This window comes from Cyclopterus lumpus, chromosome 3 (assembly GCF_009769545.1).
Source record: "Cyclopterus lumpus isolate fCycLum1 chromosome 3, fCycLum1.pri, whole genome shotgun sequence".
NCBI lineage: Eukaryota > Metazoa > Chordata > Actinopteri > Perciformes > Cyclopteridae > Cyclopterus > Cyclopterus lumpus.
This window is the reverse complement of record NC_046968.1, coordinates 18233205-18258601: the sequence shown is the minus strand read 5'-3', so window position 1 is coordinate 18258601 and position 25397 is coordinate 18233205. Positions and strand designations below refer to the sequence as shown.

The following is a 25397-nucleotide window of genomic DNA, read 5'->3' as shown; positions in this document are numbered from 1 at the left end:
CAGGACATGTCCATTAGCTGTATGAATAATACACAGGCACATATAAACATAAGAAGCTTTAAAATGCCAAAAATGCTGTAGATAGTGATGTTTGCATGCAGACACCATTTTTTTCAAGCTTTACATGTCAGGGGAATTTCAATTTTCTTGTGTTTCCTCGGTTTCTCTTTCTGTAGGGGAGCAGGCAAGGAAGTTTTTACTCCAATCAGGGCTTCCTCCTTCAGTTTTGGCTGCGATATGGTGAGAAACACACAGACTCTCACACTCACATTTTTGAACAATGGGTTCTCTGGAAGTTTTTACTGTAATTCCTTTGTGCTTGAAGCACAGGGTCTTAATGGTGTCTCTCTCTGTTTTTCCTGTTTCTTTCAGGCTTCTGGCTGACATTGAATAAAGATGGGAAGATGGACAGGTTGGAGTTCTCCATCGCTATGAATCTCATAAAGCTAAAACTCCAGGGTACACCGCTTCCCTCAGCACTGCAGTCATCATGAAGCAGCCTCCCGTGCCGGCTCCCAGCCTTAATAACCCCACCTCATTATTGCCCAACCCAGCCTATGGTACAATATTATTATTATAATTATTATTAACTATCCACAATGTGAACATGTGTAATTTGCTTGAACAATCAAAGCCTTAAATACAAAAACATGAAGATTAAAATATATAAATGCATACACAAAAAAAATAATTTGGGAGATTTGAGACTATTGACAAACTAGTTTGTCTGTCTGACACATACATTTTGAGTAGTGTGTGTTATCTGACTGGTTTACCTTTTGCGTGTCCAGGTATGGCTTACTGTGCCTAACATGTCCATGATGACCGGGACAAACCATGCAATGTTTACCCCTATCTCCATGGCAACCCCTGGACTCTCACTTTTGACACCAATGACAGGCTACACCCCTTTGGTTCCTACAGCAACTGGCCTGAGCCCCTCTAGTAACCTCCACACCCCTCCAGGCCGCTGATGCCCCACCATGGGACAGCGCCACCTTGCATAATGGCACCATTGGAATCTCGACCCGTACGCAGCAGGAGCTTTGGCCAGTGGTACAGAGGATTTTTTTTTATTTCCAGCTTTTAGTCTCCTTGTAGATTAAATACATTGACTCCGTCCTTCCTGATTTTCACTTGCAAGTTGTTTTATTTTCTATAATGACCTACTCTGAGAGTAAATATTGTATAATGTTTGCAGCAGAGGGCAGATTTATGAAATATTTCTATGGGGAAATGAAATGATTCTGGCCTGGTTTTACAGAGTCCGATCTCCGTGTCTCATCTCCATACAAACAGCCTCCCTGTCCTTGGCAAGCTTGGCTGGATGGTACAATATTACTGACCCATTGTCGAGCTCCCGTCCCGTTTCACTCTTTCTGAAACTGTTAAAAAAAAAGATCATTAAGATTTTGTAGTTAAAGGCTACCATTAAATGCCATCGTGATATCTAGAGCTGCTGATTAATCATCAAAATCGAAGTGTTAGTCGTCTAAGAATTTATGTCGTCGACGACAGCCCTTATGATATCTCAGATAGTTATATGAAAGTATGTAATGGATATGTGTTTGTGCTATCAGGCCTACCTCGCTCTGGATCCCCCTACTCCTCTCCACTCGGACTCTCCTCTTCTGGTATGAACAAGGCCTCATCCATGATGGACCTAGGATCTATCAGGTAACGCACACAAATGTGGAAGCAATTTTTCGAGGGCCTCGTTTATGAAGTCTGTTGCATTCAGCTAGTATTTTTGTGTCTCCTATTTGTCTTTCAGCTCAGCTTCCTCTTCCCCCTCTGTGATGTCCCCCATGGTTACTGTTCCCAGTGACTGGGCTGTGCCACATGCCTCCAGGCTCAAATACAGACAGCAGTTCAACAGCTTGGATAAACACATGTCAGGATACCTGAGTGGTACGAAGTGTGTGTGTGTGTGTGTGTGTGTGTGTGTGTGGTGTGTGTGTGTGTGTGTGTGTGTGTGTGTGTGTGTGTGTGTGTGTGTGTGTGTGTGTGTGTGTGTGTGTGTGTGTGTGTGTGTGTGTGTGTGTGTGTGTGTGTGTGTGTGTGTGTGTGTGTGTGTGTGTGTGTGTGTGTGTGTGTGTGTGTGTGTGTGTGTGTGTGTGTGTGTGTGTGTGTGTGTGTGTGTGTGTGTGTGTAATGCAGGCGTGGATAGTCATGAACAACATTGATGATTTCATAACAATTGCCACACTCTTTCTTTTTGTGTGTGTCAAGTCTTAACTAACTCTAAGGAAGTGGAGGGTGTATCTGCCCCAGATGTAAGTGAGTTTAGACACAGGCGCAGTTTCTCAACACACACACACACACACACACACACAGCCAAGTAGGCCTTTGCGCTCTGTTACTGCAAGCCTTGTTGGACCTGTTCTTTTGAAATACCCATGATGTAGTTAAATGACCATTGTGCATGCGTGCGCACACATACACACTTACTCAGATCATTCCTGCTAGTGTGACTCTGCACATTACGTGCGTTCTAGCACATTAAATACATTACACAAATAATTGTTTCATCATGAGCTCTTGGTCCAATGTCTTTTGTAGATTATAGCACAACAGACCAATTTCTGTGAAATAAACATTGACCTTAATGTTTGTTGATGGTTGTAGATACTGTCAGTCTTTTAATTATCATCTCTTATATCCAGGTGAGTGAATGAAATTAAAAGGTTTCTAATTTCCTCATCAGTAATTTGTTTCACTTTTCTTAAAACATCAAGAGGACCTGGAATCAGTTTTGGAAACCAGCTGTGTTGATGCATGGCACTGCCCTCTTTGTGCACCTGCCACATTTTAGTTTAATGAGTAAATGAGCACCTACCGTACAGGTCCTTAGACACGCCCATGACCCTTTCCTTTCTCCACCACACCCACACATCTCTGTTATACAGGTGTTCTCACATTTGTCACTCTTGTTGCCAGGTCAGCAGGTGAGAGGTGCCATGGCGACCACAATGCTGACTCAGACACAGCTGGCTTCCATCTGGTGAGAATATCTGTTCGTTTGTATGCGTGTGTGTCTGTACATGTCCTGTGACTGCTACGTGTTGTGTTCAACAGCCAAAGTCAGGTTTGCCATCTAGAAATGTCAGCTTGTATGACAAAAGTCCTTTTGTTTGTTCAGAACATATTTGTTTTCAGGTCAAGGCTGCTTTTAGTATTTATTACCAGTAAATACAAGGAAATTATGTTGGTTATTGTAAAAATAAGTCTTAATTCTGTATTTTGTTTGGGGGGTGGTTTAACTCCTGAACCGCTTTTTGTATGCAATTGATCTTCCTAGTTGTCATAAAGTAACTTCCTATCCTGTATGAAGTCATTTATAAACCTTGCACCTCGGATTTGCAACCCTCCCACAGGACTTTAGCTGATGTGGATAAGGACGGGAAACTAAAAGCTGAGGAGTTCATACTGGCAATGCATCTTGTGGACTGGGCAAAGATTGGACAACCACTGCCGCTAACACTGCCAACTGAACTGGTACCACCCTCGCAAAGGTATGTGCACACATTTGCCGCAATTTTACAAAAACATTGCAAATGCCATGTAGAGTAGATATAAGTGTTGACAATATTTAAGTGCATTAAACGTGTATTTATGTTCGGTTCCAGGGGTACAGTGAATGGATCCAGTTCTCTCTATGCTGCTCTGACTGATGACTTGGACATAGAACCTCCACAGAAATCCAAACCGAACAGTCAGTACTCCCACTACCAACCTAAACTCGGGATGTAGCCTTGGTTGATTGTTGCATAATGTTCAGATTGTTCTCTATATTCTCCATTACTAAGATAATGCAAGACAGCAACACTACCTAGTAACCAGATAAGATCGCTCAATGATCAATGGCTATGGCTGTCAAACTCACTGTTTATTTTTGCACTCATTGAGTCACAATTTAATAGTATAAACATAAATACATGTTGTGACATATATGCAGTGGCCACTTGCAGCAGCCTAAGCTGTAGCCAAAGACGGCCAAGTGACTCCAAGTGTAGGCAGCACACTTTGGTGTTGGGTTTGTACACACTATCGTCTTACACACAGTCACAAGTCGTAACTAGAGTTAAAACTTATGTCAAGTGTTTTTAAATATTAAATTAACAGCTAAATGCTATTTTTAGATCCCTAAATCTAAATAATGTATAGCATTACTTCTAAGTGGCAGTTTTTCTAAAACTACAAATTAGTTCTACATTTTTTACATGTTTCATGTCCATTATCCTCTTTACCAAACACACAAATAAATTAACTTTGAAGTATTTAATGCTTAAACCTAATAAGGATGAAAGTGTTCTCTAGGTTCCCTATTCATTTGATTTTGATTTGACTGCTTACTTATCATAGAAATTAACACTGACTTCATAAAAACATTTTATTTGTCTTTATTCAGTGTCGTTTGAGGATAAATTCAAAGCCAACCTGGAGCGAGGGAACGCAGAACTGGAGAAAAGACGACTGGCGCTGCAGGATGTGGAGAGGAGGGAGAGGGAGCGGCAAGCTCAGAAAGCGAGAGAGGAGCAAGAAAGGAGAGAGAGGGAGGCTCGAGAGGTCGAGGAGAGAAGGAGGAGAGAGGAGGAGAGGAGGCTGGAGCGACAGAAAGAATTGGAGAGGCAGAAAGAAGAAGAGAGACTGAGAGAGATGGAGAGAAAAGAGGTGACTTTTTGTATGCACCCTCATTTATTGCCAAAGAAGAGTTGTTTCTATACACTTCATTCAGCGTCTTGTGTGGGTTCATTCCAGGCTGCACAGCGGGAGCTCGAGCGTCAGAGGAAGGAAGAGTGGGAGAGGAGGCGGCGAGGGGAGCTCCAGATAAAGAAGTTGCAGGGGCAGGATGATATCACCAGATTGAAAGCTAAGAAAATGAGTCTTGAGATGGAGCTGGAGGCTGTGGTGAGTGGTGGAGAGACATTGTAGTTTTGTTCCATTGCAACATATCGCACGAATGTAGACAAACTGGTCATGCAGTGTTTGTCCAGCTGTCTCTCAGCCGTCATGAACACTTTATGAACGTTTCTCTCTCCTCTCTGTGTTTTTTCTCTCTCCTTTTCTCACTAACTCTCTCTACCTCAGGGTAACAAGCACCGTCAGATCTCAGACCGACTGCAAGACTTTCAGAACAAGAAGAAGCATCAGAAGACGGAGCTGGATCTGACCAATCAAAGGAAAGAGACTCGCCATCAGGACGTTGCCATCCTCCAGAAACAGCTAGAGGTGTGTGTGTGCGTGTGCTTGTGCGTGTGCGCGCGCATGTGTGTATGTTACTTTAAGAGAGAATGCAAAAATATTTTCCCAAATATTTCCCCCCATGACGCATTTTTCATCGTCCTGGTCAGGAGTTCCAGAGGAAGTTGACCCAGCTCACTCCGGAGCAGAAGAGACTGACTGAGAAACTCAGAAACATGTCTGTAAATAACTTGCCTGGTTAGTATTACATATTACAGCAGATGGATGTTTGATTAAAAACCACATTGATGGGCAAATTGGGTATATTATAGTAAATTCAGACTATACTGTAGAAATTAAAGTATGGAATTGTTTGATATAATGCAACAAACTACTGCAAAAATGTAAATACTCAATAAGTTAAAAGCATACAAATATCAATATTCTCATATGTCTATACATGCAGAGTTTGCAACCTAATACATGGGAATGTTTGACTGTATTTCATCTGTTTGTAGTGTCGAGCATGTCCACCCTGAAGGTGGGCGTTACAGAGAAAAAAGGCACATGTCTGAAACTGCGAGAGCAGCTGGAAGTCCTGGAGAAAGAGACCGCTGCCAAACTGTCTGAGATGACCAAGTATCACAAAGATATGCAGGTAGGAATTACATATGTAATAACGTTTATAGAGTAGCTTAACATGGCATCAGACTCATTGTTTGATAAATACCAATAACTACAAACGTAAAACATTACTGGATTAAAAGATTGACGCAGGACATGTGATACAGAAGTGTGTTTCTTAAATGACATGAAATGAACAGGGTGTTGCTGGTAATATGATGCTTTAATACAGAGCACGTTGTTTTCATTACAAACCCAACTAACCCATTAATTTTATATACTCATTTTATATACTCATTTTATATCTCGTTTGCCTGGTTTCACAGCTTGTACATGTTACATGTTGTTTTTTTTTGTTTTTTTTAAATGTATGATTAATTCATAAAATTTGAAAATAATTAACACAATTCTTTTATTTTTCCAAATATATTATTATATTACATACTTACCACTGCAGCTGGGTCACTGGTTCCTCTTTTCTCTCCTACAATCATTCCTTTCCACTAAAACCTTCTTTTTTACCTTTTGATACTGATTTGAAACTCTTTGTTTTCTAACTTTTCTTCCCTTCCTCTCTATCTTCTTTTATTTTTTCCCATGCTGGATGCCTTTCTTCTATTTGTCTCCTTCCTCCCTCTTCTCTCTCACCCATCTCTTATCCCTAACTTTACAGTATGTGGGTGATGAGGACCCAATGCTTCAGACTGTCTTCTGTCTGCTGGCCTGCCTTCGTAACCTCTTCTTCCTACTAAAGGTTTTCCCTTTAGGTGTTTTTGTTGTTTTTATCTTTATATGCTCTTTTTTGCTCTTTTCTATTCCCCTCTGCTCATATTTCTCCATCCTTTTTACATCTTGTGTCTGCTTTTTTTAGCCTTTTTAAAAAAATGTCTCTCTCTTACATCCTTCCACAATTGCTGTGTTAAGGAACCTGTTTATGGGCATGCTGTGTGTTCTGTTGCTATCTTGTTGTGTCTATCTAGTGAGCCTATTTGTTTTTATTAAGTCTCATATCGTTCACTCTAGTAAAGGTGTGTTTTTTTTTGTGTGTGCGTAAGGAAATGACAGAAAGCCAGAGAAAACAACAGGCATCACTTGAGAATTTACGGAGCATCAAAGAGGACAAACGGCGTGAGCTGAGTCGAAGGAAGGAAGAAGAAGAGCAGAGGAAGAGTAGAGAAGAGGAGAGGAAAAAACAGGAGGAGGAGGAAGCTAAGAGGTATTGTGCTTTTATACATTTTGTTAACACACATTTCCTCCAATTGTCATGTTAAAGCCAAAAACATGATTTCTCCACCGACTATCAAAAGTCCATTAAAACTTTTACATTTTACTTTGATGTACAACGTTTTAAAATAATGTTTGCTTCACACTCACAGGCTTATTATGATGGAAAAAGAGCGCCAGTGGCAGGAGAAGATAAGGAAGGATGAAGAGGAGCGTCAGAGGAGGCTTCAGGAGGAGAAAGAGGCCAAAAAGAGGGAGGAGGTGGAGAGAGAGAAACAGGCTCTCATCCAGGCTGCCAAAGAGCAGGTTGAGCGAGAGATCAGAGCAAAGGAGGAGGTAGAGCAAAAGAGAAGAGAGATGGCGGAGAGGAAGAAAAAAGAAGAGGAGGAGCGACAGAAGCAAGCAGACAGAAGGAGGCAGGAGGACGAGAGGAGGCAGCTAGAGGAGGAGAGGAGGCAGCTAGAGGAAGAGAGGAGAAAACTTGAGGAAGAGAGGAGGAAAGAGGTGAAGAGACGGAAAGAAGAAGAAGAGCACCGCAAGAGGGAGGAAGAGAGGAAGATGTTAGAGGAGGAGCGGAGAGAGGAGGAGCGCAGAAGAGAAAAGGAAGAAGAGGAGAGAAGGAGACAAAGGGCGGCTGTGGCCGCTGTCCGAGATGCAGAGGAGAGGAGAAAGCAAGAGGAGGAGAGAAAGAAGAGGGAGGATGAGGAGAGGAGAAAGAGGGATGAAGACAAGAGGAAGCTTCAGCAGCAGCAGGATGAGGATAGGAGGAGGCATGAGGAGGAAAGAAAGAGGGTGGAGGAGGAGAGGAAGAGAAAAGAGGAGGAAGAGGAGAGGAGAAAAGCACAGGAGGTGAGAAAGAGAAAGGAGGAGACTTCTCGTCAGCAGCACCCGGCGATTGGAGGAGGGAAGGCGGATATTCAGGGGAAACTGACAGCTCTGCTGAGAGGACTGGAGGAGAGGAAAGGCAAGACAAACGTTCCTTTACTCATCTATACGTCTCTGTAGTCTTCTTCCTGTCTCCAGTGTTTATCAAAACACCTTTTGAAGCTCGACTCACATTATTTTGTGGTATGCTGCTTTAGGTGGACAACCCAGGGCCACACAACACAGAAAGTCAGCAGCCCTCACATCTTTTAAAGCTCTCTACCCGTTCACTGCCCGAAACAATGAAGAGCTCAACTTCAATGCAGATGATATGATCGAGGTAAGATTGAAACCAAAACTTGACTCGAGATACAACTGCCAAGACGGGATGTTGTCTTGCTCAAACTTTCCTGTCTGTCAGGTTGATGAGTCGACAGAGCGCGAGGAAGGTTGGCTGTACGGTAGCCAACAGGGGAAGATGGGCTGGTTCCCAGAAAGCTACGTCGAGAGAGTGGCCCCATCAGACACAGCTAACAATACTGCTGCTGCTGCTCCTAAAGTGCCACTCCAGTCACAGCTTTCCAATGCACTTGAGGGTGTGAAGGCAGCAGGCACAAAATCTGCCTTCACGCCAACACACTCTCCAAACCCTGCACCCTCTGAGACACAGGGACAGGTGAGAGGTTTAAACCTTTTATACAACGGGTAATGTTACTGCTGCACCAGCTACTAATCCAGTATGATTATTGTCTGGAGCTATGCAATGCTCAAATACTCACTGCACTGTCTTTCTCTCTGTGCCCTGACAGCAGGTGGTGGGTAACCTGTTGGCCCAGGCCCTGTGTTCGTGGACAGCAAAGACAGACAACCATCTGAACTTCAATAAGGACGATGTCATACAGGTGTTGGAGCAGCAGGAGAACTGGTGGCTGGGGAAGCTGAACAGTGAACAGGGCTGGTTCCCCAAAACATATGTGACACTGCTGGGAGAAGATGAGAGTTCAGAGTAAGTCTCACACGTGTGTTCCCCGTAACTAAACTTTTTTTTTTAAATTTAAAATTCCTTTTGGAGCCCTTTCTCGAGACCTCACTTGCAACAGGCCACGCAGGCACATGATTGGTTTAACTGGCAAAGTATTGACGTGCATTTCACTTCTATTGATTCCCCAGCTATACTTCAGACCTCAGTTTGCATATATTTTGCTGCCAGGCTGAAAGGGACAGGCGTATGTTGATGTAGTAAAGACAACTGGGTGTTATCTATAGTTTATCCCGCTGGTTTTGATCACAACGTGGGTTTAATCTGAACCCCCATGATGCACATATATTTAGAGTCAGTGTAACACTGATATTGTAATCTCCGATATCCATTGCGTACACATTTCTATAAATCGGCATTGAAATCCATTGGAAAAAACTGTTCTTTACAACTCCAGAAGTTGCTTCAGAATTATTACATTTTTTAAAACATAGCCCAGACCTAACTCATATTTCATTTGTAAACATTCAAGGTTTGTATATTGTACAATACAGTAATGTATTCCCTTTTATGCAACATTAGAAAAAAACATACATAAACTCAAAGTGGACGGGTATGTGCTTTCGGTTACTATCACAACATACTTTGTGGTCGTTGGGATGTGATTTATCTCGGTGTAAATCAGTCACCACATGCATCAGTCACATGGTAATGTTAGTGACTCTCTAAAGGTTTGGAAACTATTCCAGTACATCAGATATTTATAGCAGAAATAACTTCTTTTGTCCTCTGTGATGAGAGTCATACACACTTACAAATCACTCCGCAGCATAGAGCGGTACATACAGTATGATTCCAGCTGGTGTTGTTCCAGACTGTTGTGCTGAAGAGGAAGCTGAGTCTGAAAGTAAAGATTTGGATTTACCAGTCAATCCATTCAAGTGCACATTCCAACATTCACCTCCGATCAAGAAGTTTGGCTAATAACCAAAATAATAAAATTGCATGGATGCAGAGTGAGAAGCCCAGAATAAAACCACTGCTTCTTTCTATTGCAAGGTGCCGCTGAAACTGTGTCGAGCCTTTGAAAAGTATGACTCCGTGCAGCAGGGTTTCATACCCCGTCTGGCTTAAGAATGCCTTGCATCCCCCAGGAAGAACTGGAGGGAGAAATGTTTTTGGTATTTCTGTGATCAAATGGGCGTTGGAGGATGGATGGATGATGGATGGTTGCAAACACACTTGAAGAAGGGTAATGTAGTCTTTTTGTGTTTACAGCATTAAGAGCTCCCCTCCTGATGCTTCGGAGTCTAGCGACAGCCTTCAACTTGAAGGTACAGTAAAATATCCTCTGAAATATCTGCCTCATGTAGTTCAGTTAATATTTGATTATGATACATTACATACACCGTAATGTGTGATGTTCGCCTGGCTCATTTAAAAAATGTTATGAGATTTTAGGTGGTTTAAGGGACCAAGATCTTCTCTCTTCCTCCTCTCTGTGTTTTATTGAGTACATTGCTGTTTATTTCTGTTGATTTATTCTTTTCAGAATACACAGCGTTGTACACCTATGATTCTCCGGAGCTTACTGATCTGACTTTTGGAGAGGGAGATTTGATCTTGGTGAGCAAGAAAGATGGCGAGTGGTGGCACGGCTCTATCGGCGCCAGCACAGGCGTCTTCCCCAGCAACTACGTCAAACCTAAGGAGACAGATGTAAGAACACTTAACACATGCCAGCATATAGCGGAAATCTTTTTATCCAGTCCATTACTTTACATAACTCTGTTCACTTTACATAACTCTGTTCACTTTACATTACTCTGTTCACTTCCTGTATGTTTTTGTGTTGTGTTGTCCTTCTTTTTCTTTCCACTTTTTCTTTTTCATTTTTAAACAACAAAACTGAACCAATCATGAGATCAACATACACATATGTTCAAATTAAACAACGATTTTCTTGGAAAATGTTGTCCTAGCATAAACGCATAACTCCTTGACAAAGACAAGTGTTTCTAAAGGTGTGTAATGATTATAAAATTATTGATTTTTTTCAGACATCAAGCATATCTGGAAAGAAGAAACCAGGTAAACTCACCGCCTTGTCTAATCTCTCTCTCTCTTTTTGAGTCACATGAGAACATTTTGCTATATTGCATTTATGTCTTTTCTGTGCAGAGATTGCCCAGGTGATTAGAGCCCGCCCCTCTACCAACCCTGAGCAGCTGAATCTGGAAAATGCCCAGCTCATCCTCATCCTTGGCAAGAACGCCTCTGGCTGGTGGCTCGGAGAACTGCAGGTCAGTCTTCAACAGCTGTTCAGTGATTTTTCTGAGGGTCCTTAATACTGTACAGTAGATGAGCCAACATGTTTGCTTTGTCACTCACTAAAACAAAGCATTGTCTACTTGTGACCTTTCACCCTTTGCATAAGTATATGGATTGTGACCATTTCAATATGTTATTTATTAGAACAATTTTAGGTGGTGTGGCGAGATCAAATAATCCAGTTATCCAATTATTCACAGGGTTTAAATAAGAACAAATAAAAGTGAGGTTGAGAAAATCTGTGTTTACTTTGTGAGCTCTTGTGGGAGACCCGGCCTGCAGGTTGGAAACTGCACGGCACCAGAGGTGTCTGGTGTGTTCAAGGATTTGGAGGTAAATGTTGACCAGCATCTCTGCTATCATTAAAACCTGATTCTCCACGTCTGTTTGTGTTGTCTGACTCTAGGCCCGTGGTAAAAAGCGTCAGAAGGGCTGGTTTCCTGCCTCTCATGTCAAAATACTGGGATCCAACAGCGGCAAGTCCACGCCAGCCCCCCAACCAGGTGATACACATTCCAGGCATAATTTGGACACACACACACACACACATATATATATATATATATATATATATATATATATATATATATATATATTTACTAGGTGAAGACCATACATGAAGAGTAACAAAGTACGCTGCATAAATAAAATAATGGTGTGTTTAACTCTTCCTTTTCTTCCCTCTCAGTCTGTCAGGTGATAGCCATATACGACTACACAGCTGCCAACGGGGACGAGATGAGCTTCTCCAAAGGTCAGCTGATCAACGTTTTTGACAAAAACGACCCTGACTGGTGGAAAGGAGAGATCAACGGTGTCACTGGTCTCTTCCCCACTAATTACGTTAAGATGACCACAGCGGAGTGTGACCCCAGCCAGCAGTGTAAGTAAATCCCTTAAACAAAGTATCATGACTATATCTTAAAACAAAGAGATGCTCCTCTTTCATGTTGCTTCAAACCACTATGACTAACTAATGCTGATCCTTTGTTCATCTATGCAACCCATATCTACCATCACTGATATCCCGTCATCCTACCCATCTCTTCATCTGTACATCCTTTCTTCCCGCTGACTATTTCAACGTTCCCCTGTTTTCCCCTATTTCTCCCTCCCTCTCTCCCATCTGTGTTTGTCCTCCTTCTCTCTCCATTCCCCAACTTCTGTGTCTTTCTCCTTCCAGGGTGGTAGAAAGTCCTCTTCCTCCTCAACCTCCTCTCCCTTCTTCCAACTCCTGACTTCAGAGAGACCCACTATTACACACTGCTCTGATGGGGCAGGGTGTCTGGACTCCTTATCTACTGATGTGAACAGGTGTCTGTGTGATAGAGGGAAACAATGGAAATGAGTCATGTGTTCCCTCTGAAATGAACCAGGACCTGAAAAAAACTTTCCTATGACTCTCAATGCTGATTCTGTGAATTGTTAAAGCCTTGGTGCCTTTTGGGATTTCCTTGTTTTGCTCATGAACTGATTTTGAACTGCTGAAATGGATCATAGTGGGTCTCTCTGTGGTTGTCTCTCTTCCTTTCATTTGCTTCTCTTATTTTTCCCTTTTTATGCGTGCCACATCACCCTCTTTTTCCGCTCATATCTTTTACTTTTCCCTCCTTGATTTCACAATGTTTGTTTCCATTCTTTCTCTCCAGTTGTGAGAGTTAAGCTCACACAGAGCCCACTATTTGTCTCTATCTGTCCTGAGAGACGTGTCTATATTCAGACATGATGTGCACTTTAATAAGCCTCAAGCCTGTGTGTAGTTTGAGAAATAAACAAGGTCCAATATCCGGCCCTGGACCGGTGTACTTAACTTAAAAATGCTTGAAACAAAGCGTGAAGTGGGAAAATTCATCAGAGAAATATGTTCCTAACGGAATAAAGTAACACATTTGTTCAACAAAAACCTGAGTGGAGAGTACCCCACAAATAAAAGATTTAGTCAATCTCTTCTACGACTAATCAGTTGTTTAGAGATTTTGATAACATTACTTTTAGCTTTTACCTATAAACATTTTGGCAGGAAAAGCAGAAGCTTTTACCATTTCCATCATAGTTTGTTCGCTACATTTCAAAGCCATAACTGAATCAGCTGTTATCACCAACAGAAGGGACATAAGTAGTTTTGAAGAGGGATGAAGCAATTCTTCGCCATATGGCAAACTGTTTCAAAACCATTCCTTCGAGGGTGATGTCACAAACTGCTGCTGCACCTTATATTTCAGCTATGCTGCTGCTCTGAATGTTTCTGTCTGTGCAGAAAGTGAATGCATGTCTGCGCAGTGTTCATCACAGTGGAAATAACATGGTAGTCATTATTGTCAGGATTATGGATCCATGAACTTTAGGTCAAAACGTGAGAAGTTTCTCAAAAGGAACTGTGAGGTCCACTGATGTCAAGGAGTTACGTGAAAGATGCTACAATACAGTTGAGATGTCTTTAGTGCACCACCATCAAATCCACTGTAAGAATGAACCCTCGTGCAAAGAAAGCAAATTGCTGTTTTCTTCTTTAATTTAATAAAGAGGTTACCTGGCTCAGGCTGCAGTGAAAGTGGGTGAAGCTCACTGACAGAAAGCTGCATCAAAGGTTTAGCAGCTGTTAGCACAACTGATATGACAACATATACAGAACATTTGTGGTAAGAGATGGTTGAACACATTTTAAAGATGTGTCTAATATATTTTCGGATTCTGAAATAAAATGCTAAATAAAAATTTGATTGAGATGAAAATTAATTGTTTTATTATTTTAAAATCAGCCTTCACCTCTGCAGGGTTGTTATGTGCTTATGTGTTGTATGCAGTGTTTATATTGTCAACACAATACACACGATTAAGATGGAGTGATAAGCATTATGTGAACGACTGTTTTGTAACCTGTACAAACATCCATGTGTCTTCCTTTTTATGGTGGTATCTGTGGTAATATTAGGTATCCGATATGGACTGGATTCTCAAAAAGAATCTTCCCAATTGGCAGAAGTCACTGAAAATTTCTAAAAAAAACTACGCTTTTTCCACATACGTCACAGTGTTATAAAGGAAGAAATAATTCCTCTTCCTGTTTTGGTACAAACAGATTTGATCCAGGAGAAGCTTTAGTCTGATACCAGCAACGAGAGGATAACGTACAGAAGAAGGAAGAGACAGAGACTGACAAATAACGAAAATACTTGGAGAGACAGAAACATAGCAATGACTTTACAAAGCAGCTTTCACTTTCTAAACCTGTGGAATGAGACCGATGGTGAGGTAGAGCGAAGGGAAAGGTCAGTGAGGGAGCAGAAGTCAGCTAGTATGGGAGCCTCCCAACGGGCGAAGGGGCTCCTTGTATCAGGTACGTGTGCAAGTTTAATCTAGACTTTAGGTTTCCCTTTCTATCCTTTTCTTCCCCTTTTGTCGTCTCTGTCGTCCTCAGAGATTCTGTAATTGTGCAGTAGAATGAGTCAAAAGCAGCATTGTGTTTTTTTTGTCAAATGTCCAGCAGGAGACAGTAAAGGCAGTGCTAACATCTTGTAGTTTTAAGAAGTGGCTTGGTGTTGTTGCACTGGTTGAATTATTTTAGTACAATTAACCCCCCCTGTTGTGTGTTCCTCCTCTCCTGCAGGGTGTGCAGACCTAAACAGCCTGGACTCCTTGAGTACCCAGGAGAAGAGGAGACAGGGTTACATCCATGAGCTGATTGAGACTGAGGAAAAATACATGGAAGACTTGCAGATTGTGCTGGAGGTAATGGACACATGTCCTGCTTAATAACTCCCATATAGACAGAGGTACCCTCTGAAAGTAGTTGCATGTACAGTACATCAATCCAGTATTTAATGAGATGTGTCAACATGTCTGCATGACCTTCTGATCACATCCCTGACGGTCGGTGTAGGTTTTCCAGAAGCCTATGTCAGAGTCGGGTCGGCTGAATGATGCAGAGATGGCCATGATCTTCGTCAACTGGAAAGAACTGCTGGCCTGCAACTCCAAATTTCTCAAGTAAATATCACAAGGACGGAGTGTATGAAAGGGGCACTTTTATCTAATGGAGTGATAAAATGTTATAGAAGCGCAGCTATTTTAATGTTGTGTCTGTGCATTCTGCCTGTACAAAAATACAGCGCTGCTTGTGTTCATGCATGTATATTTGTGTGTATGCAGGGCACTACGTGTGCGTAAGAAGATGGGTGGGGACAACATGCCGGTGCAGATGATCGGAGATATCCTGGCTGCGGAGCTGTCCCACATGCAGCCCTACATCCGCTTCTGTTCCTGCCAGATCAACGGATCAATGCTGCTCCAGACGCGCATCGACAGCGAGCCAAACTTTAAGGACTTCCTCAAGGTACCACAAGGAGATGAGTGAGGGAGGAGTGAGAAAAGTAAGTAAGTAAGGAAGGAAGTAGAGTAGGCCATAGACACAGGCTGAAGAATAGTGGGGATGTGTCAAAGGACAGGAAGAGGTAAAGATAGAAAGGGAGTGTTTAAATTGACCTAGAATCATTATCATGTAGTATTTAGAAACCAGATGTTCTGCAGGTACATCCATGAAGATGGAAACAAGGTTCTTAAAGGAAAATATGCCACCTTTTTTTTTATGTGAATGTCCAATCACTGTTGATGATAAGACGTGAACTACAGACTATTTTATTTTGTGGAAACCCAGGGGGCGTGCATGCCCAAAACATCCTTGTTCTCTGCAATTGCAAACTAGTTGCGTGTCCCACAGCAAAAAAGGTATCCCAAAATAGGAGTGCAGAGAATGAGGATACTTTTGGCAGTGTTTTGGCTGTTTCAAGTATGGCAAATGTTCCCTTTTTAATGTGTTTATCCACATTATCTTTTATTCCCATCAGAAAATTGCTACGGACTACAGGTGTAAAGGCATGCCGCTGTCCAGCTTCCTGCTGAAACCCATGCAGAGGATCACCCGCTACCCACTGCACATCAAAAACGTGGGTTTCATGTTCATGAGTGTGTCTCTGTTTGAACTCCTCATTAAGTGCTCAGAATACTGACCTTACTGTGTGTAATGAGGAGAAGGAGTGTTTTGCCTTTTTGACTGAAATTTTTTCGGTGTAATTAACGTGTGTGTGAGTGTAGATCCTGGAGAGCACCATAGAGGGCCATACTGACCGAGACCCTCTTAAAGAGGCTCTGGAGAAAGCGGAAGAACTCTGTCAACAGGTTAATTTATGACCTCACTTGTTTTATTCAAATTTTGGTTTATTTTTTTCTGCATTCTGTGTTGAAAAGATTTGATTTCTGTACTGAATTATCGCGTTAATCAGGTAAACGAGGGCGTGAGAGAGAAAGAGAACTCTGACAGACTGGAATGGATTCAGAACCACGTGCAGTGTGACGGTGCTACAGAGGTAACACGCTTATTGCACTTTAGTATCATCAATAATGAATAAATATAATTTATAATACAGTATGTATTATTTATAAAACAATTAATTGAATATGATGAGTAATATTAAATTATGTTTACATTTGTATATTAAATATTCAGAAATTGGTATCGTAGAGAGATTTCCACAATACGTAATTCTAAAGATGTGAAGGATCCTTCTAAAGTTACTGTCTTTCAACAGCACCTGGTCTTTAACTCTCTTACCAACTGTTTGGGCCCCAGGAAACTGCTCCACAGTGGCAAGGTGAGAAAAATTAACATTCTCCATTTCACCAAATGAGTTTTTTAAATGTTAACAGGACTAGGCAGACTGCAGAGTAGAGGGAGATGATATGTGAAACATTAATGTGTCAGAGCCTGGGTGTCGTGGTCACATGTTACAAGGGTCAGACCTCAAATTAAAACCTTCACCATTAAGATCAGTGAGCTGGTTCATCTGAGCAGAAGGCGGTGATGATACAGCAGCATGAATAATATTGTTATATAAACATTCGCTTTTTGGCACAAAAAAAGAAATGTATGTCTTCTGATGCTGAACAGTTAATTATCGTTCCACCATCATCACTGAGCAGTTACACAGACGTGAAAATGTTTTTTTTTATCCTTGTAGATACTGTTTAATTATTGCTGTAGTGATTATAAATAATATGATACGTATTGTTTCTTTTCAGATGAACAAGGTAAAGAGCAACAAGGAACTTTCGGCTTTCCTCTTTAACGACTTTCTGCTTTTGACTCACGCGGCTAAGCAGTTCACCTCCTCCGGTCCTGATAAGCTGTTCAGCAACAAGAACAATGTACAGCTCAAGATATACAAGCCGGTAAGAAACACTCATTCACACTCACTCACTCACACACTCTCTCACACACACACACACACAAACTTTGGCCCAATCCCAATATCCACACTCACAGACGTTGAGGCGCGTTGTTGCTAACTGTGAGGGCTCAGGGCCAAGTGCATAAGGGCTCCGTTGGGGGCGTTTCCACGCCGTTATGCCCCCTTTCTGTGAGTCGGCATATTTGCAAACTTTCCTGAGGCACTTTCCCATAGTTCATAGTGATATTGGTGACGTTTAAAACGTGGTTGTCCAGCCCCAACAACATTTTCACAAACCAAGCTTTCGTGGCGAAGGAAGGAAATCCGCTTGGAAGTTTATCAGGAAGAGGGCATTAATATTTAACCTTCTGTGATGTTTTTTTTGTTTGTTTTTTTAAATAGATCAACTGTTGAACAATTGTAGCCTTGGTCATATGTTTCTTAAGGGACACTTCAAGATGTATGATACCAATATGCTATATTATTACAGTATATGGTGAACTTCCAATTATTATCAAGTATTCATAAAATAAAATATATGGCACAAGGCCTGTTAGCCTATTGCTTATATTTTGTACATAAATTACGTAATATAAAGCAAAAAATAAGTAATGTTTATTCGCTGTCCAGTGCAAGGCTCTGGATGATCTCGTAATGATTCTCATTCAATGATTCTCGTAAAGCACCTTGGTCGTCTTGACATTAATAGATCGAAAATAAAAAGTCCCACGGTGACAATTGTCAACTACATTCTGGAGGTGTGGCTTTCTCTTCTTTTATTTTTATTACGATGAGTTGTTTCCCAGCAACGCATGACGATGTGTCCAATTCTTCCGTTTTATACCATTTCTAGCCGGCATGAACTCGCACACTCACGCCCTACAGATGGTGCCAGCTGATCCAGTGACCTTCGTGTTAAGTGTTGATGTGTTCCTGACCGTGTATAATCTTTTATTTCCTGTAGCCTGTGATGCTAAATGAAGTTCTGGTGAAGCTGCCGGATCCTTCTAGCGACGAGCCCACCTTCCACATCTCACACATCGATCGAGTCTATATACTCCGGACCGACAACATCAATGAACGGTAGCTGCACACACACACAGAGACAGATGTGGTGGGTCACAAGGTGGCCTGTATGATCACTGTGTGCGTTTGTGTTTTCAGGACGGCTTGGGTTCAGAAGATCAAGGCTGCATCTGAAGAATTTATTGAAACCGAAAAGAAAAAAAGGGAAAAGGCCTATCAAGGTTTGTCTCCACACTTGACTTTGCTCAGCCGTTCCTGATGGAAAGATATCAGGATTTATCTCTCTCTGTGTGTGTGTGTGTGTGTGTGTGTGTGTGTGTGTGTGTGTGTTTGTGTAGCCCGATCTGTGAAGACTAGTGGAATCGGCAGGCTTCTTGTCACCATCTTGGAGGCCACTGAACTCAAGGCAGGCAAACCCAATGGTGAGCTTGGGCACACTCATGTTACAGGATGGTCCTTACAATTCACAATTAACTTAAACTGTTTTGGTAGAATCTGGATGTTAATCTGCTGCATGAATACCTAATGAAGCCAAAATACAGCCTATGGTGCTCTGTCATCCCTTGTTTTCATCACTTCACTTTGAGTGTGAAGCCTCTTTTGTAATGAAATGTTCTTTCTTTTTCTCTCCTCTTCCCTTTAATCATCTTTTCTGTTGTCTTCTGTTCCTCCTCTATTCCATTTTCTTAATCTCTTCTTGTCTTTCTTCTTATTTCCTCTACCTGATTTTACACCCTTATCCCCTCCCTCATCTCACCTGTCTTCATGTTCTCCTCCAGGTAAAAGTAACCCTTACTGTGAAGTGACCATGGGAGCTCAGATATTCACGTCCAGAACGCTCAATGACACTCTGAACCCCAAGTGGAACTTTAACTGCCAGTTCCACATCAAAGACCTTTACCAGGACGTCCTCTGCATCACCATCTTTGAAAGAGACCAGTTTTCACCTGATGGTCAGTCCCCTGCCCGTGTCTTGCCTTTTTCTTCTTCTTCTCCGCCCTCAGTCCATCATTAACTCCGGCTGATTTCTCTGTAAAGCTGCAAAATTAAATGGGATATGAGAAATGACTTTCTCTGTCATTTCCACATTGCAAGAGGCTACCATTATTTGTGTTATATTAACTTCTAAAGGTGGTATTCTAGTGCTTAACCTAAATTGTAAATTATGATAAAGAAATCTGAATAATATTAATGAAGAAAGAAACCCTTATTCTCCCCCCTAACTCTCCTTTGTGCTACTGGAGCTCCACACATACACAACTGTCACATTTTCTCTTCTAACACTGTCAAAATGTTTCTCTTTCTTTCTCTTAGAATTTCTGGGTCGGACCGAGGTCCCTGTGGCAACCATAAAGAAAGAGTTGGAAAACAAGGGACCAGTAACACGTCGTCTTCTGCTGCACGAAGTTCCTACAGGGGAGGTGTGGGTCCGCCTTGACCTGCAGCTCTTTGCCAACAAATAGACTTATAGGATGGACTGAAATAATAATTCTACCGAGACATCCAAATAAGGATATTTTCCTCCTACAGAGTCACCAAATGAGACTTTGTTTTTGTCTCCTGAACAAAGGCGAATGGTTCCCCTCCACAATCCCAAATCAAACAACACACCCCTGAGCTGAACATGCATCACGCCTTAATATTTCAATATTAACCAGCACTAATAATACCTCATCTGAATCTTCCAGTAAGGGATTAGTGTATGCCATCATCTGAACTCACCAATAGGAGTATGATTTCTCCCTTTTTTTCTGTCTCATGTGCAGCTGTGTGCAGCTGTTTGCAGCTGTGTGCAGCTGTGTGCACCATCCTCTTTGAAGGAGGTAAAAGGAACAACTACAGCCTGGCCTCTTAAACTTTGGAGACCGTGTGTCATGAAGCTGAATCTGGGTCTTCTGCTGTATGAATGTATAGCCTACAGAAGGAGGTAGACCTGGACAAAGACTCTTTTAGAAATAAATAGTCATAATATTAATAAATCAATAAAAATATAAAGGCTCTTATCTATCTTAACAGCTCCGTATCTCATTTCCAACAGTTGAGTGATTGAGGCACACTTTGCCAAGTCTGGTCAACCGAGGCCATTTAATGGGTTACAGTGTTTTCTCTTAACATACAAGATATTGGTTGGCTTCTTGTGAATGGTGACTCTGCAACCTTTAACTCATAACCCTCGGCCTTAAGTCAAGTCTTCCTTTTAGTCTTTTAAAATCTATCAGTTTCTAAAACCGTTAGAATTATTTAGGTTGATGTTGGTCTCTGTACTATTTATTTTTATTTTGTGTGCAAAATCACCCCAGGCCAAGTAGTTGGATTGCAAAATGTTTTCGGTGGCAAAGTGCCGCTGGTATGAAAAGCTTGAACTCGTTTTACAGCTGAGTCGGCTCTTCCTGCCTTTTCAGTACGGAGGAATCTCGAGGATTTTGAGGCAATGCAAATTGACAGTTTGTCAGCAATTATAAACAGTGTTTGCTCACTTTTATTTTTAGTTCTCTACACTTTCCTCCCGTCAGACACAAGTGTCATTCTCCAGTCCCCGTCTCACTGACTGCAATATTTTCCATCTCTATTGCCTCAAAAAGTTGCCCTTCATAAACATCCATGAACACTTCACAAGGATGTAGTGTGTAAAAGCTTTTCTTTATTGATGTTGTCGGTTGACTTCTTGTTGTCATTTACATCCGGTTTCTTTTCTAACTGAGCGCACACGTGCTGGTGCTCTGGATGTCACAAAAAAAGCTGTTGTATTTATTTCTTAATTTATGCGTGTGTGACTATCCAAAGGTTTGTTGCGGCTTTGCTTGCTGTGTCTTCTTGGATAATCAGTTGGTACACTGGGTTTGTTTTGTGTGACCTCAACTATTAAAACTGTTCCTCGGACACATGTTGATACTGTTCTGAAACATCTTTCGCTGCAATGGAGTTTTACTGTAAGAAGACTAGGTAGGTCACTAGGCATTTGTTAGGTCTGCTGTTTTGTACACTTGTGAACTATTACGTTGTTTTATTCAATTCATAAGACTCCGTTTTCAAGTCCTGCATTAACTTTTATGTTTTGTTGAATTATGGAAAATGTGCAAATAGACTGCACTACGATCCTCTTCTGTGTAGGGTGTTGAATTCTCTTTTTTGTTAATTTTTATTTTCTGCAGCTTTCTGCATTGACTGCTGCTGTGCTAACTGAGATAAAGGCCTCTCTAGATTGTCTGACTGGTCAACCTGGAGTCTGTAACCTGCTGTATACTCACTTTGGCCTCCATGTGGCACTCTCTGAATCCGAGTTTCTTAAGTCAAAATAAAGATATATTAAAAGTGAACAAACTCAAATTATTGGCTGGTGACATTTAACACTGTAAACTTTGAGCGCACAACCTCCTGCAGCTATACATAATGGGCGAGTGACCCCTGAACTTCAGCTTTAGACAAAATAACTATTTCATATTTAAATGCTGTATGTTAATGGATGAGACTCGGGCACATCTAGATGTTATGTGCAAGCTGATAATTTTAAACATAGCCCTATCTTTATGTTATTTGTTAATGAAATTAGTTATCTGAGTGACTTCTTTGGCCTTTGTACATAATTACACCATCTCATCATTATGATTCTGATAAGACAGGCCATGTATTTTAAGTAATATTTTGTGTGGAGTGAATAATACACAATAATCATGATGCAATCACAGACAACTCATTTTTAAGTTTCCTACAATGAGGAGAAATGGCATTTGAGAGGAGACATTCAGTGCAGGAAGGACACACCTTTATTTCACCACATTAAATGCATAAACGGTCTTGTTTTTTTCCGGTGCATCACTTATTTGAGGATATTTTTATTGTTTGATCAAATATAGTCAATATTTTGTTGAATATATCATATGACCAGACCCAAGTTCAAGAATAATCAAAGTTTAAGACTTGAAACAAGAATAGCATTAAATGTGTTTTACTGGTCAGTGGAGTCAGTGGAGTTCAGTGTGGAGTTGTCAGTGCAGACCAATGGACCTCATTAAGTCCTTCTTCACCCTCCACTGGCTCTGGATCCACAAGAGCAAGAGTCCTTATGTAACCACACTGAGTGGCTCTGCAAGAGGCTGATGGCAACACACACAGCTGCGAAACCGAGTCGACAAAGTCAGCTGAAGTCAACTTCTGTAGCAGAGCGCTGCAGTGGGAGTACTGGATTAGATGCAGTGGGACTGTGGTGCTAACTAATGTTAACTCATTCACAGTCATAAATGAACCACTTAATACAACATTGCTCGTGATCACAAGGGAACGATGACTTCAAGTCTTTCATTTTACACAACTTAAAATTATGGCTCCAAATAATAATCTTCAATGGTCCTGTGCTAATCACAGATACAAGCCACTCATATGTAAAATACTGCACCACTCAGAAATACGAACAGCTGTGAAGAAAGTGGAACATTTAGCAGCGAAAGAGCCTGATATTTCTGCAGTGCACCTTTAATCTTCAGTGCTTATGAGAAAATATTATATTTATATACTGAATATGAATTGTTCCAACTGCTAAATGAAGAAACCTAGTTGCATTTTACTTGTTTTAATTATTTGGCAATAGGAAGAGATGACCTTGTCTGAGTTTTCTTTGATATGGACTTTCTCGTGTCCTCTTTGTCTCTATGTTGCTACATGCCACCTTTGCTCAGTATAGGTTTTTGGCCAGAACACAGACCCCTCATTATTTGTGTGTGTGTGTGTGTGTGTGTCAGTGTGTGTGTGTGTGTGTGTGTGTGTGTGTGTGTGTGTGTGTGTGTGTGTCTGTGTGTGTATTACATAAGACAGCTGTTCATGTGGTGAAAATCAAATCATTCCCATGACTGAGTCAAGTGGAACTGAGGGCCTCTCAGACTCATCCTCCATACACATGTCACTTTCTCTCCATACTCTCTCTCTCTCTATTTCTCTCTCTCTCTGTGTCTCTCCATACTCTCTCTCTCTTTCTCTCTCTATCTGTCTCTCCATTCTATTTCTCTCTGTCTCTCCATTCTCTGTCTCTCTCTCTCTCTCCATCTCCATATGTGTTTATTCCCTTCTGTCTCTGTTTTCCCTCCTCCTGCCTCTAAAACTACTCTCTTCTTCTGCTTTGCTGCACTTTTCTTGTATACTTTATCTCACTCACTGGTTCTCTCTACCTGTCACCCCATTTGTTTTATCGTGAATAAAATATTAGAAGAGAAAAGCAGCAGCTAACTCAAATCTTTTGTCAGTAAGGTACAAAGTACACATTAGTTTTAGTTGGTGTGACAGACACTTTTCTTGACCTGGTGCTGGTGATCTCAGAGAACCCATAAACCTTTGACTTGGTTGTTGTCATATTAGCAGATACAGAGCAACATTATCATGTATTTGGGGTTGTGTTTGTCCATATGTGAAAAGTCCAATATTCACTCTCTTTAGCTCTGGTTTTGGTCTCCACCAACTTCTGGGGGAATTATTTGACTCTTCCTCTAATAAATGTACCACTATGTTCACTAGCTTGTCTCTAGCTGCGTCTGTTTGCAGTTTGGTGCTGAGCAGGTTGTGAACAATGGATTTTAAGACTGAAGAGTGGACCAAATCTGTAAAGGCAGCAAAAAAGAATTACCTGAAACTCACTACAAAGCTCAGTAAAGCCAAGGGGCTCTGTAAGTCCACAACTACAAGCAACCCCTTTCATATTGTCCTTTGATACATTATCATTGAAATATTGATTATGGCTGTTCGTGGGATGTGCTAACAAAAATACAAGTATAGAATATTAACAGCATTATCTTGCATGTAGTGTTCTTGATCAATTTATATTTCACCACTGAATTTGGGTGAAGCTGACGCTGTTTTATTTTTCTGATTGACTTGAACTTAGCCCACACTGACCTGAAGGTTTACGCTTTGGGTCATGAATTATGAAATGAAAGAGCAAAGAATGTACTGTTGTGCAGCGCAGCGTTCCCACCCAGCTTCTGAAACTCACAACTTCTGTCCCTTGCTATTTCAGAGATGACTGACAACAATTCCTCACAGCACACACTGCAGAGTTAAGAGTGTTAATATTTAATCACACTGATGCAGGAGGTGAAGAAATGGATGCATTATTGATTGGTAAGTGGTGCATGTTTTTTGGTATGTAGAACCGGATTTAGATCTGTTTATTTGTATTTATAAGTAAAGATGGAGATGACTCGATTATTATTATGGGGTGGTGCCAATGAGGAATGATTTGGTTTTCTAATCACATTGCCTCAAAGGATATTTTGAGTTGTACGTGTTTTTTCTTTTGCTTAACACGTGTTTTTTTCTTTAAATCCTCACTTTCCTTTTTATTATAATTTTCTTAAAGGTATGAGAGAGGGATGGACTCTTTTTGTATTTAGAAGAAATCCTATGAATTTCAGTTCACTTTAATTTAGTGGTGGCCTTGCATTGGATTTTAGAAATGTTTGCAATATTTTCAGACTCCTCTTGTTTGACATCAATATATCAGAAAGACCAACAATATGGTTGAGACAAAGAATAGAACTAGTGCAGATGATGATGGTGAAGAGAAATATGGAAATGAGTAGGATGAGGAGGGAAGATCTTGGGGTTGATTCTGAAGACTATTTGCAGATGACATTTGACTATTTCTTATTAATAATATATCTTATTATATAATATAAATCATATAATATTGATATTGTATTATTATGTATCTTATATTGTGGTGCAGTTAATCTCTAACAGTGTAGAGGTCAGAAAAGAAAGATGTCTGTTTTCCACCTTTGTCTTCTGGGCATAATAAAGACTTTAATAACCATGAAGGAGTTACTGCTATGTCTTGTAATGTTCTCTCTGCAGTAATTATGTAGTCTGTTGAGAGAAATGAGAAAAAATGTGCTGAGATTTCAGATTGACAAAAGCACACCCATTATCACAATGCTTTAGAGTAATATTACATA

General features: G+C 41.0%; 1 protein-coding gene across 1 annotated transcript; it reads left to right on the top strand.

Annotated features, from left to right (window-relative positions):
- The first annotated feature begins 72 nt into the window (after positions 1-72).
- On the top strand, positions 73-21355 carry itsn2b (intersectin 2b). The gene is made up of 38 exons (XM_034563670.1): positions 73-77; positions 177-184; positions 373-459; positions 1039-1056; positions 1581-1677; positions 1775-1911; positions 2941-3004; positions 3378-3515; positions 3630-3715; positions 4412-4674; positions 4762-4911; positions 5092-5232; positions 5355-5442; positions 5703-5842; positions 6864-7024; positions 7185-7996; positions 8115-8236; positions 8318-8572; positions 8706-8902; positions 10154-10209; positions 10428-10594; positions 10936-10966; positions 11057-11178; positions 11613-11709; positions 11895-12089; positions 14814-14935; positions 15087-15193; positions 15356-15539; positions 16051-16149; positions 16298-16381; positions 16486-16569; positions 16792-16854; positions 17282-17431; positions 18395-18513; positions 18595-18677; positions 18795-18878; positions 19236-19409; positions 19771-21355. The coding sequence occupies exons 1-38, from the start codon at positions 73-75 to the stop codon at positions 19917-19919; spliced, it is 5139 nt and encodes a 1712-aa protein (XP_034419561.1). The 3' UTR covers positions 19920-21355.
- Positions 21356-25397: the final 4042 nt, after the last annotated feature.